A 13,225-nucleotide genomic window follows, 5' to 3' on the forward strand; every position below is an offset into this window, starting at 1 on the left:
GTTACACCACAGTACTCACAGTCATTGATCGTTTTTCCAAGATGGTACACCTCATCCCCATGTCCAAATTGCCTACGGCCAGAGAAACAGCACAGGCCATGTTGTCCCATGTTTTCCGTATCCATGGTTTCCCAAACGATGTCGTTTCAGACCGAGGCCCACAATTCGTTTCACGTTTCTGGAGGGAGTTTTGTCGCCTGATCCAAGCCACTGTGAGCCTGACGTCCGGATACCATCCCCAGTCAAACGGCCAAGCGGAGAGGATGAACCAAGAAATGGAGACCTGTTTGAGATGCCTGGTGTCCCAGAAACCTACCACCTGGAGCAAACATCTGATTTGGGTTGAGTATGCACACAATACCTTACCCACATCAGCCACCGGAATCTCTCCTTTCCAATGTGTCCATGGATACCAGCCTCCATTGTTCCCGGAGCTCGAGCAGGAAGTTATCGTACCATCAGCACATGCTCTGGTTCGCCGCTGTCGCCGGGTATGGAAGGGAGTTCGCCAGATGCTGCAGAGAAGTGCGACCGGCATGAAGAGGTTGGCTGACCGAAAGCGACGTCCATCCCCTAGATACAAGGTCGGTCAACGAGTGTGGTTGTCCACCAAAGATCTTCCTCTGCACGTCCCCTCCAGGAAACTGGCTCCTCGGTTCGTTGGTCCATATCCCATTTCAAAAATTATTAATCCTGTTGCTGTTCGCCTATGTCTCCCAAAGTCCCTCAAGGTCCACCCCACGTTCCATGTCAGCAAGCTGAAACCAGTTTTAGAGAGCAGACTGGTTCCCCCCTCCACACCACCTCCACCTCCCCGGGTCATCGACGGAGGTATCGTCTATACAGTCAAAAAGATTCTGTCAGAAAGAAAGCGGGGTAGAGGGAGACAGTTCCTGGTCGACTGGGTAGGGTATGGAATAGAGGAAAGATGCTGGATCCCGGGCAGCTTCATTGTCGACAAGTCCCTTATCACAGATTTTGACAGATTAGGGTCTCACTATTCAGGGACGTCTGGAGCCGTCCGTAAAAGGGGGGGTACTGTCAGGGTTTAGTGCTAGTATGCTGTATGCTGTTGTGTTTTAGTGTCTTGTCTATCGGTCTGTTGATAATTACTATACTCTCTCTCTCTCCAGGTGTCGGCACTTCCTGTTCGTGTGGCACCTGCTAGACTGATTGTTGTTCCCGCCCCTGATTGTGTCCACCTGTGTCCCATTACCTATTATGTATATTTAGTCCTTCTCTCCCTTTGTCTGGTGTTGGTTCGTTTTGTGTTATCGTTAGATCCATGCCTGTTTACCAGAGAACGAGATTACAGTACCTAGTAGAACCTAGTGATTCCATGGAGAGTCCTAGTAGAACCTAGAAGTCATTTATAGCTTTGGTTTCTGTCCAATAAAGACTATTACCAAGCAACAGAATCGAGCATCTGAGTTCTTACGAGCCCATCGTATCACAATCAATGTTGTGTAATTAACAAGGATAATCTGGTGTTTTTTAGTCGATGAGTAGTGCAGATATCACTGTAAAATCAATCAACAGTAAGGGGAATACTTACTTCCGGGTGTAAAATTCTCCGTTATCCAATGGGAATGGACGCTCGTAATACAATACAGGGGACATGATCATTATCTTTTAAATAACGTTAACTAAAGGGAACAATCTATTTGACACAGCTGAAGCTCTGGCCTTCCTTAAAAACTAACTACTTTAATAAAAATCACAGTTGCATTACACACAATGCACTGTTTTTTGAGAACACAAATTCGTAACTAATGTAATTTTTACATTCTGACGAAAAAATTAAATTATTATGAATACAAATAAAATAAAAGAAGCCTCCCGTGAGTTACTACATACGGAGCCCTGGAGGGTTCATTGAGAGAAAAATAAATAAAACGTGGCCACGCTTTAGTAACTCGTGCGCACGCTTTAGTAACTCGTGCGCACGAGTTACTAAAGCGTGCGCACGAGTTAATAAAGCGTGGCCTCGTTTTATTTAAATTGAGGGATTCCTGTCCGTGACTCACAGAATCTGCTGCCCACAGCTGTTTTATAGAAGGAAAACATCCTTCACTTTATGAAATCTCTGTGGCACCAGTGGCCTGTACTACGAAGCAGGATTTGCTATTTACACTATTCATTCATGAAGTATGACGCTGCGCTGTCAGCACGCGTCTCCATGTTTGTGATTGGTCAAATGTTGGTAACCCCGTCCCTTTCACGTGAACGCGCTCTCAGCCGGACAGAGAAACCCTGGTTGATTTGCTGAGTTGATAACCAGCTTCGTAGGACCGCTTAGCGACATCGCGTTTGTTATAGTTAGTTAAGCCGGGTAAATCAAACATATCCAGGGCAGTGGCGTAGTCAGGAATTATTGTGTGGGTGGGCCTGGAGAAATGTAGGTGGGCCAGGGGGAGACATATTAAGCGTGGGGTCTGAGCTGAAACTTCATTAATGATTTTTTAATGCACTAATAGAACATAAGCATAAATTAGCAGTGAAAACAAAAAGCATAGGCACGGCGGCCTCAGAATGTGTGTAAAACTAACATCCACATAGGGATGGGTATCGTTAAGGCTTTAACGGTACTACTAATTTTATCGATAGCGCTTATGCTTATGCTCCAGGTTCGGTACCAACCACATCATAAAGTACGCGGACGATACAACAGTGGTGGGACTCATCAGGGACAACAACGAACAGGCCTACAGGGAGGAGGTGAAACATCTGACAGACTGGTGTAACACCAACAACCTGATCCTGAATGTCGATAAAACAAAAGAGATCATTGTCGACTTCAGGAACAAAAAGCACCGTCACCCACCACTCCACATCAACGGCACAGCAGTGAAGACTACAGCCAGCACCAAGTTCCTGGGGTGCATATCACGAGCAGTCTGACCTGGTCCACTCACACTACATCACAATTTAAGAAGGCACAGCAGCGCCTACACTTCCTGCACAGCTCCCCCCTCCCATCCTCACCACGTTCTACAGAGGAACCATAGAGAGCGTGCTGACCAGCGGCATCTCCATCTGGTCGAGAGACTGCAACGCCAAAGACTGGAAGTCTCTGCAGAGAGTGGTCAGGACAGCAGAGAAGATCATCGGAGTTTCTCTCCCTCCCATCAGAGACACCGCTCAGAAACGCTGCCTGACAAAAGCCCAGAACATTTTAAAGACCCCACTCATCCTCACATGCTCTGTTCTCCCTGCTGCCCTCCGGCAAGAGGTTCCACAGCATTAAGAGCAGAACAGCAGATTCTGCAATACCTTTTCCCCCCAAGCCATCAGACTGCTGAACAGCAAGCAGACCAGTAACATAAAGGTTACATTACGCTGTGTAAAGGGCACATATGTGTTATATAGTATGTCTATTTTATTTATATGTATAGTAAGTCTTTATATTTTAAATGCACACTTTATCTTTAATTTTATCAGCACCACGTCACTATTATATATTTATATGTACAATTTTAGCAAGTTTTTATATTGTCCTGTTCCTGTAAGCCAGTACAACGAAATTTCGTTGTAATAGTACACTCTGTGTCTTGTTGAAATGACAATAAAGTATGTCTATGTCTATGTCTTATCGATCCGGTCCTTTAACATTACTTTTATCGGTTCTTTTGGAGAAAAAAATAAGGTCAACTAACTAAACAAATTGTGAACAAAACTAACATTGCTTTTTATTTAAATTAAATACATAATATTTCACATCAAAAGAAACAAAAATGTTTTAACAAATCGTATTAAATAATGTGATGACAGAACTGTAAACAGAATAGCTGAAACTTTAACAAACTAAATAACTCAGTTACCTCTAATCATAACCCATGTTTGTATAATGTAGTTAACTCGGTGTGTTGCTGCTAGCATACAGAACACCTGACGTGGAAACGTTACTCGTGGATGGAGCTACAGAGCTGCTAGAAAGACAGTGGAACCCGGTGCATTCCTCTGTCTGGATGTGGAGCACTTTTGCTAAATGTTTAGACACATTGCTCGTGTTACCGCCCTTACATGCTAAACTCTTATTCCACTTTTGGTAACGAGCATTGTCCCCATCGACACGGCTATAGTTTAACCACAGCTCGGAGCGCGTTCTCTCCGCCATCTCCTCCGTGTGTGTGTTGCTGCATGTAGCGGCTGCGTGTGTGTAAACTGCCCCGCCCCCTCGCACACAGACGGGGGATATATCTCTTAAACGGAGTTGGCGACACTTAAACTGCAATGTAATGTTTGTGTAGCAATAATACATACAACATATATCGGGGGCACAGGTTGTTTATCCTTGACAGTCGCACAGTGGGCACCACTGAGTGTTTTCATATTCAGCAAATGTGTACACGCTAAACTGCAGACCTCAAGAAGAAATAATACTTTCATTCACTCACGGCAAAAGTTACTTTACTTACTATAAAAACTCACGGTAAAAAAATGCACTCCCTATTCCATTGTCATGAAGGTGGAATCTAACTATATCCAGAATAAATGTTATTGGATCCAGGCTAGATGCTGTAAAGTTGGGCATTTTAACATGGGGGTCTATGGGAATTGCTCCTTTTTGCATCCATCCCCTGTCGGCCACTAGATGAACTGCAGTTTGTGGCACTTCCTTCTGGGCTTCCCGGCTCTGCGCTATGAAGCGCTGATTGGCTGTGGGTGGGCCAGACGTGCATGTGGGTGGGCCCGGGCCCACCCACAGCTACGGACCGGAACGAACGATACTATCATAAACAAATGCCCACACACACACAAAACGAGGCCACGCTTTAGTAACTCGTGCGCACGCTTTAGTAACTCGTGCGCACGCTTTAGTAACTCGTGCGCACGAGTTACTAAAGCGTGTGCACGAGTTACTAAAGCGTGGCCACGTTTTATTTATTTTTCTCTCTGTGAACCCTCCAGGGCTCCGTAACTACAAGCTATAAAGTAGATTTAAAAAAAGGTAACACTTTACAATAAGGTACACAAAATGTGCTTAGTTACTGAGGAACTACTAGATAGTTAATGGTTAGTTAATGAGTAGTTCCTCAGTGACTGCGATTGAGGAACTAATGGTTAGTTACTGGTAAACAGACTGGGGGGTACTGTATTAATGAATCATTCGTTAATGGTTAGTTAATGAGTAGTTCCTCAGTGAACTTATGGTTAGTTACTGGTAAACAGACTGGGGCGGTACTGTATTAACGAATCATTCGTTAATGGTTACTTAATGAGTAGTTCCTCAGTGACTGCGATGGATGGTTAGTTAGTTACTGGTAAACAGACTGGGGCGGTACTGTATTAACGAATCATTCGTTAATGGTTACTTAATGAGGAGTTCCTGAGTGAACTAATGCTTAGTTGCTGGTAAACAGACTGGGGTACTGTATTATTGAATTATTCGTTAATGGTTACTTAATGAGGAGTTCCTGGGAGACTTTGATTGAAGCAATGGTCCGCTGCAGCAGGGCACATTTAAACCTGCCATCTTCGGCTGGCTTGGGTCCCACCCTGGATCAACTGGTGGAGGTGGATCCGATTTACCTTACCATTACTTAGGCCGTTTGGGTACGGTAAACTCAAGGAACGCAAACAAAAACAGTAGTTACCCATTACCTAATGATTACCTTACCGTTACTAAAACAGTAGTTACCCATTAAGTAATGCTTACCTTACCATTCGTTAAGCATTGTGTGTCCCCTCAAGTAAAGTAATGCATCAAAAACAGTAGTTACCCATTACCTAATGCCTACTTAACCATTCGTTAAGCATTGTGTGTCCCCTCAAGTAAAGTAATGCATCAAAAACAGTAGTTACCCATTACCTAATGATAAACAAACAAACAAACAAACCCTGTGCACTCAAGTTTACATTTTTATTTAAACAACAATCCAAAGGACACTAATAATGAAAACGAGGTTGCTTTCAGAACTTGCGAAAGTGGCGTATGTCATGCAGCAATCTGCCTAAGGGACCATCTTTGTGTTCATTTGCCAGCCAATGTGTCCACTCGATCAAAGCAAGATGACTCTTCAGAGTCTTCACTGTGCGGTTTCCTCGCAGTCTCCAGACCTGTGACTTGTACGTTGACCAAGCCCGCTCAATGTTTTGGGTGTGGGCTCCTGTGTCTGGGTTCACAAATGACCGGCTGTGGTTCACAGAGAAATGGACAAAGCCACTTTCTGCGATTGCAGTGGTGTATGCCCTCCACATGTCCGTTATCACCGTGGTCCCTTGGCGAACGTATTTTGTGACCAGAGGAATTAAGTGGCGCCGTGATCTTTGTTTCACCAGCCTCAGGATAGGTCTTCTCCTTTTTCCTCTGATGCCCAGCATTCCAAAGACCCATTTTCTCCTCCTCCACGTAGGACCGAATCTTCCCCTACCATACTGTAATAAAGCAGTGAAAAAGGACAACAGTTATATAAAAATAAACATCAGGCATTTCAATTGATAAACAAAGTGAAATGTGTTTATTTGCTTTCTTTTACAATTTAAAAATATTCACTTCCTTTCTCAAAAAAGAAGAGAAAAAAATTAAAATGTCGTGGTACAAACAGAAAAGGCTGTTTAATTTTATTAAGTTAAAGTTTGCTTATTTTGCTGCAAGAAACATGAAAATGTAAGATATATATTGGAATTAGATGATATATAAATAGATTATGCACTTTTAAAATGTTAGTAATACAAAGTAAGAATAAGGATTTATTTCCTTAATGATCTGATTGGATGAGATCATTCTTAGCTTCTAAATTCTTTTTTTCTGTTATTTGACTGTGTATACACTGTGGAGCTGGCTCTCTCTAATGTATACTTTATCTCGCCAGTCACAAGGGTGTGAAATGACACAATTATAAAATTACATTACTTTGCTCATTCATTTGTTAATCTCTGACCTTAAAAGATATGTTGTTATTTCACCTTGAAAAACAAAGGTTTTAGTTTTAGTGAGGCCAAAGGCTAAGGCTCTGTAGTTTATACACACCTTCCTTTTGTGGTAGAAGTTGCTTTCGTCCAGCATGACAAATTCGTTTGGTCCTCCAAGTCTCTGCTTTCCCCTCCTTTCTCTCCTCTTGATTGCACTCTTGCAGACCTTCCTCAACTTCAGGCTAATTTTTGACAGCGTGCGACTGCTTCCTGCCACGCCATCCTGCAGCATGTCAATTTGCCAGTCCCTGGGAAAATCTGTTAAAGATCAATATAGAATTACTAAATATGAACAAAAGCATATGAAGAAGAACGCATTCAGCACCAGTGGCTAATGTATAATTAATTATATAATTCACATTAGACATTTGTTATTACTCAAGATGAAACAGAATATTTTAATGTTGCTAATTAATTATATCTATCAAGTTTCCCTGTATCAGAGCATCTACACATGTATTGTTAAGCTATTAGAATAATCACACATTGTAACATTCTGAACCCATTTTTTTGTTGAGGAACATTTTGAATGCAGGAATTTTACTCTAACAGAGTATTTGTACACTCTGGTACTTTTACTTTTACTCTAATACAAGATCTGAGTACTTAATACTAAGTGCAATATCTGAGTACTTCTGTTTTACTCAAGTACAATATCTGAGTACTTCTACTTTTACTCAAGTACAAGATCTATTCTGTTTATAGCCTATGAGAAAAACTATTAGAAAACGAAAGCTAAAGCTAATGTTAGCAGATAGTGACAATGTATGCTAGTTAGCTAGCTCAACGATTCCTTAAATAATATTGCGACAGAAACATTTTTCTGTTCACATCACGCTCTGCCGCTCCAACAGGGAGCTCTGCTCTGAACACCCGAACGGTAAGGCGATACGTCCGTTCTTATTGTGCATCCATGGGTAAAGGTAAAACCTTTATATATACAGTATATGGTTAAGAGTAAAACGCATACAGAACACGTAACATGAAGGTGCCGGGCGGCGCGGTCCCGTGGGTTGGATGCGCGTTCATAATGCCGAGGGAAATAAATCATATAATAATAAAGTGTTCTCCTCAGAGTCCGGCGCACTTCCTGGGGGCTTGGTGTGTGAAAGCGGCGCCACACCTCCAAGCAGCCTGCGTTGTGAATTGCCAAATAACTAGCGCTTAGTCCGCTAGCTCAATGCTAACATTTAATGGATAACGTCATTGACGCGCTAACTGAAATTAGCATTTAGATATCGGTAATGTTAAACAACAGTCAACATGCTTAAAATAAACGTAATACTTACAGGCATTCATTTGCTGTGCTTTGAGGAAATGACTGATATTATTGATGAATTCATATTACCTGTAAATGTATTTCATCCAGCTGAACAAGGACAATTTGCTCCTCTGAAACAGGGACAGTGACCTCACTGACTTCTTCGTCGTTTTCCCTCGGTGTTTTTTACGTCGGCACTTCCTACAAAAGACAAATCGTAAATTCCTAGTCCTTTTTTCCTGATAAAGAACTTATCTTTGTAACATTACATATCAGTAAACAGAGGAAGTCATCGTTAAAACCCGTGCTAAAAATGTACGACTTAGCCTACCACTGCAGTCCGTCGACGTTTGAGTGTTTCTCCAGTTTCATCCTCTTTTTGCAGAGTTTGCATTTCATTTTTCCTTGAAGCAATTCCTTTTTCATTAGCCATTCAATTAATTTTTTCTTATTTTTAAAAGTCTGTCTTCCGTCAATAAGACTGAGTACTTTGGTGTGCAGTGTCATGATAACCAAAAACCTGACTACTGCGGCGTTACTACTACGTTACTGCGGCCCCGGCCCGTCCACAAACCCTGACACCCAGCGTAGTTCAAGATGAACTCCGCTGAGCGCCCTAGCACCCTGATCCTCATTTCTTGTTCACACGATTCAAACCAATAGTTTTGATGTTTTGAATCAGGTATTTCATCTTCCTTGTTCAATTGACAAAGCACAGCTTCTTTATATTCACTGATATCCAATTAAAATATTAAAACCGTAATAAAGTGTTAATGCGCTGAAAATCGAGATCCGGCTGGAGCACTATGCAAGACACGCCCCTTCATAGCATTCAAGTGCTACGATTCGCCATGAGCCTGTCACGTGCATCTCGGCTAGTGATAAAACCATAGACTGTATGGATACAACTCAACGTCTCCATTTTATATGTAAAGGCTATCTATGCTCTAGTCTAGTCTACACGCTAGAACTGAAAATGGACTCGAGGAGAAGCAAGCGAAAGAGGATGGGGCCCCCGAAGCGTTTAGTGTCAGAATGTAAGTATGAATTGAAATATATTTTTGTCATTTGAGAAATCAGTAACACTGCATTGCGAAATCATCTCAATTGACACATGTTATTACACTTTGTGTTCTGTGCTATCTGATTTGAGGTTGCTAGCTAAACCACGAGGACCCACGTGTTACATAATAATAATAATAATAATAATAATAAATTACATTTATAAAGCCCCTTGCTGGAGCTCAAAGCGCTTACATGACATTTAAATGTTTTGTAAAGTTCCTTATACAGCTTTAGACTTGTTTTTATCTCATAAATTCCTTAAGTGACACACCCTGAAAAGTCTGGTGGGTCATGTGCCGGGCTAAGACATGTGACAGAACTAGGTACATTTCAGAGGCTTGTTTTTGGTTGCTAAAGGTACAAATCAAGCCATTTAAGAATTAAAATGCTTACATAACATGTACTTTGTTACATTGAACCTGTTAACATTTCTTGATCAAATTGATATGACACAAATTAGATAAATATCGCTGTGACACTGATGTCACATCGGGACATTAACCTTAAACTTTCACAGTAAATCTGGAGTAACACATATGTCACAATTAGAAATATGAGTATGACCTGCTCAGTTAATTTAGGTGATCCAATTATATTTAGTTAATATATTCTTTATTCTTCAATTCAAAGAATGTTAAAACAAATTTAAATCAAAAAATCCCCCTCATTAATTAAGTTATAAATAAGAGTTACTTTACCATTAAAGTTCAATGTCACATTGTCAGAAATGTGGTCTATTTAGTCTAAATTATGTTCCCCTTAATTTCCCCAAAAGTAGAAATGGGTCTGGGTTGTCTGGGTTAAATTAGTTAAATTGTCAAATAAACTCTGAAATATCTCAATTACGAAGGTTTAGCGTTTTATCTTAACTCTTAAATAAGTAAATGACATTAGGGCGCTAGAAACGAGAGTATTTTTATTTTAACACAGCATTGGGCGATATGTAATGAAAATATAATTAAACAGTACATTCATACATTCATTCAAGAGTGGCTTTTCAGATATCCAATTTTGAAATAGTTCCAATGAAGTTATAATATAGCTGAAAAAAACCCAAACATACTTCCATATAGTAATGCTATCTACATCAACAACTCTTTCTGTGCTCCATAATCTTACAGCGGCTAAAGATTTGGCTGATCAGTCTGAGGAAGAGCCATGCAGCTCCCACACTGTGGCAAAGGAAATGGGTAAGTGTTTGCTTTCAAATGTTAAGCATACTTTAAGGATCCACTCAGTCTCAGATGGTGTACTAATAAGTAGTTGCTTAGCAGATAGCAGTAAAAAAAACAATATGTAAACGTATAGTGGATTAAAGATGTCACATGCACAAAGTGAAGGCCCTTGTTATCTCCTGTGTTGAGGAGATTCTTCCACTGTGCTTTGCCATACCTTTGTTGGTAGTAGATGTCAGGGTGGGCAGATAGTGGTTTGGACGACATCCATGTTTTTTTGGTCTAATTTGGCATTTTGGACCTTTACACAATTTCAAATATTCCCTATCGCTATATGTACCATTTATTCAACACTATTTCTAATTTATGAACTTTCTGTCTCCCCTCTTAAAGCTGTAGTGCACTGCAGTGATGGGTCTGACTCGGATGCATTCACAGGACAGCAGTCTACTGTGAAAGCATCAACTAAAGGTTAGGTTGTGTTGTGAAATTGCATTACATTTACATTTTATCTACGGTTACTGTTTTTTGATTGTGTTATTTTTATATATATATATATATATAATATCGCACAATACACTACAACAAGAAAATATTACATAACGAAAATGTAAACGCTTGTGCAAATGTACTAGAGCCCATTTTACTTCTGTGTGGTTGAGTGCATATTAAAAGTTGAAGTTATTTTTTGCAATTACTTGTGAAGCCCTTGTCAGAATCAATGATCTTACAGTTGCCTTGAAGTGAATATAGTAATATTTTGTAATGTATTATCATAGGTTTTGCAGTGTTTAAATGCAGTTGCAAGTCCCAATATAGAATTCAACAGTCTCTATTAAATGTGATCAATGACATGTCTGCAACTTCACGACAATACAGGCAGTCCTAGATCTCTAATTTTGACATTTTATTGTACATTTCTTGAAAACGCTAAGCAAAGGCATGGAACCACAATCTGCCTATACATACTATTTGTGTAATAACTACAGAAAAGATAATGTTTTTTTTGCCGTTTTTGTCATTACAGATGTTTCTGCAGCTCCCACAGCCATAGCAGCTCTGAAGCACAGAAAACTTGAAAACAATGCCTTAAAAATAAGGATAGATGCTTTAAAGGACAAAGTATTATATCTTGAAAGCGAAAGGGACTATCTGAGGATACAGCTGGCTGAGGGTAAGCAAATCAATAATGATTAAATAATTACTTATTGGCATCCGATAGCTTTTGAGAAAGAAAAAAAAAACAGGCACATACACCAAGCCCTACAACATTCCTCATCACAGTCCATGAGGCCATACATGCTTGCAGATGACTAGTTGCATCAGCAATTCAGTCATTTCACTGCAAACATATCATGACAAGCATATAGGACGGACAACACCAAATGGTGGGGTGGAGCTTGACAGCTCCAGCTCACTTCTCTCACTTATCAACCGACAGTAGAGGGTTGGATTGAGAGGGAAAGAACAGTCACTTGTTAAAATATGTTGAGTCCGTTTGTTCGGGGGAAACTTGGAACAGGCATATCACATTCGCCACAAATTGTTTCACTTACCTAACATTTCAGGTCACGATATGTTTCACTATTTCGAATGTAGTGAAAAACACTATGAATTTTCACCGATCTGCGTGAAACTCTGAACACACAATATAAGGTTTAAAGATTATTGTAAATGTTCTGACCCTTAGTGGTAACAATAGTTATCTTCTAATCCTCTTGTTTGTTTCAGCTTTGGCCCTTCTAAAAATGGCATCAGTTAAGGCGCCAGTTATTTCTGAAGGTGACCAAATAGGGGCAGGCAACTCCTTTTCATCCTCCACCTCCTCGTCCTCCTCCAATTCCTCCAGTTCCTCCTCCTCCTCCTCCTCCTCATCCTCTTCGTCAGACAGAGGGAGGAAGAGGAAGAGTAAGAAGAAGAAGAACAAGAAAAAAAGAGGAAAAAAAGCGAAGAAGACAAAAGGAAAGACTGCAAAGAGAGGTAAGTTGGCCACCTACACAGTGTCTGACTTGGGAAGTAAGGAGGTAGAACTACAGTGAATTATGTGACAGACTGATCATTGCTCAGTGTAGAAGGAACAGCTAGTGAACAGGGCTAACCTGCATTAGCAGGTGCTGTCAGACTGTTTGTGTTCATACTGAAAACACTAAACTGAAACGGATTTGCTCATGTACTTAAAGTACATTACACTTAATTAGTGGAGGAGTGTCGCTACATGCCTTAGCGCAGCGTTTCTCAAAGTGTGGGGCGCGCCCCACTGGTGGGGCATAGAGATGTGATAGGTGGGTCGCGAAAAAAAAACCACACAAAACAACACCTGTAGATAACCCAATTTGTGTTCTTTGAAATTGAAAAGGATATTGCATTGTGTTTGTTACTTTCGTTGCAGTTGTATGTCTTAAGTGTAATTTGGCATGCTTTTATTTTGAAGGCAAGTTTACGCTGTTGACAGTTGTTGTTGCTATGGAAACAAGAAACGTTTTACAGCGGGCGGAACTTGTCATAAAGTCCGCGATAATAAAGCCCACCCATTTAGAGGGAAGATATGATTGGTCAATTGTACTGTCATTTGACATTACTCTCGTTCAGTTACTATAGCTGGCCCTCTGTGAATTCATAGCTGGACGTCCAATCAGCTCCTGTCTTCACAGACTCGCAGAGAGGAGCTTCTTTCATTTAACCCTTCACATTCAAACAGAAACTGAATAGGCAGATTCAAAGGATTTATTTCTTTGGAAATGTTATTTTAAATACAATTTAATCAAGTTATTTTTGGTAAAACTATTGACAAATATTACTAAAAACATAT

General features: G+C 40.6%; 1 protein-coding gene and 1 long non-coding RNA gene across 3 annotated transcripts; one reads left to right on the plus strand and one right to left on the minus strand.

Moving 5' to 3' along the window:
* Window positions 1-5,849: 5,849 nt before the first annotated feature.
* On the minus strand, window positions 5,850-8,566 carry LOC117458834 (uncharacterized). 2 transcript variants are annotated; one of them, XR_011644364.1, is made up of 4 exons: window positions 8,508-8,566; window positions 8,264-8,377; window positions 6,974-7,173; window positions 5,850-6,378 (listed from the first exon to the last, which is right to left on the minus strand). It is a non-coding gene; the product is annotated as an uncharacterized lncRNA (long non-coding RNA). The 2 variants fall into 2 exon arrangements; XR_011644363.1 differs by having other exon boundaries at window positions 8,264-8,563.
* Window positions 8,567-9,129: 563 nt separating this feature from the next.
* LOC139435056 (uncharacterized protein DDB_G0280579-like) lies at window positions 9,130-12,455 on the plus strand. Its single transcript, XM_071205371.1, has 5 exons — window positions 9,130-9,213; window positions 10,363-10,431; window positions 10,810-10,887; window positions 11,444-11,590; window positions 12,148-12,455. Exons 1-5 carry the CDS (start codon window positions 9,153-9,155, stop codon window positions 12,453-12,455), a joined length of 663 nt encoding a protein of 220 aa, XP_071061472.1. The 5' UTR covers window positions 9,130-9,152.
* Window positions 12,456-13,225: the final 770 nt, after the last annotated feature.

The sequence above is a fragment of the Pseudochaenichthys georgianus genome, chromosome 14, assembly GCF_902827115.2.
Source record: "Pseudochaenichthys georgianus chromosome 14, fPseGeo1.2, whole genome shotgun sequence".
NCBI classification, from domain to species: domain Eukaryota; kingdom Metazoa; phylum Chordata; class Actinopteri; order Perciformes; family Channichthyidae; genus Pseudochaenichthys; species Pseudochaenichthys georgianus.

Excerpts from the sequence above, each read along its gene's own strand:
- LOC139435056 (XM_071205371.1), top strand. The coding sequence starts at position 9,153 with ATGGACTCGAGGAGAAGCAAGCGAAAGAGGATGGGGCCCCCGAAGCGT. Across the intron at positions 9,214-10,362 it reads GAAGCGTTTAGTGTCAGAAT|CGGCTAAAGATTTGGCTGAT; the intron begins GTAAGTATGAAT and ends ATAATCTTACAG. Across the intron at positions 10,888-11,443 it reads TGTGAAAGCATCAACTAAAG|ATGTTTCTGCAGCTCCCACA; the intron begins GTTAGGTTGTGT and ends TTGTCATTACAG.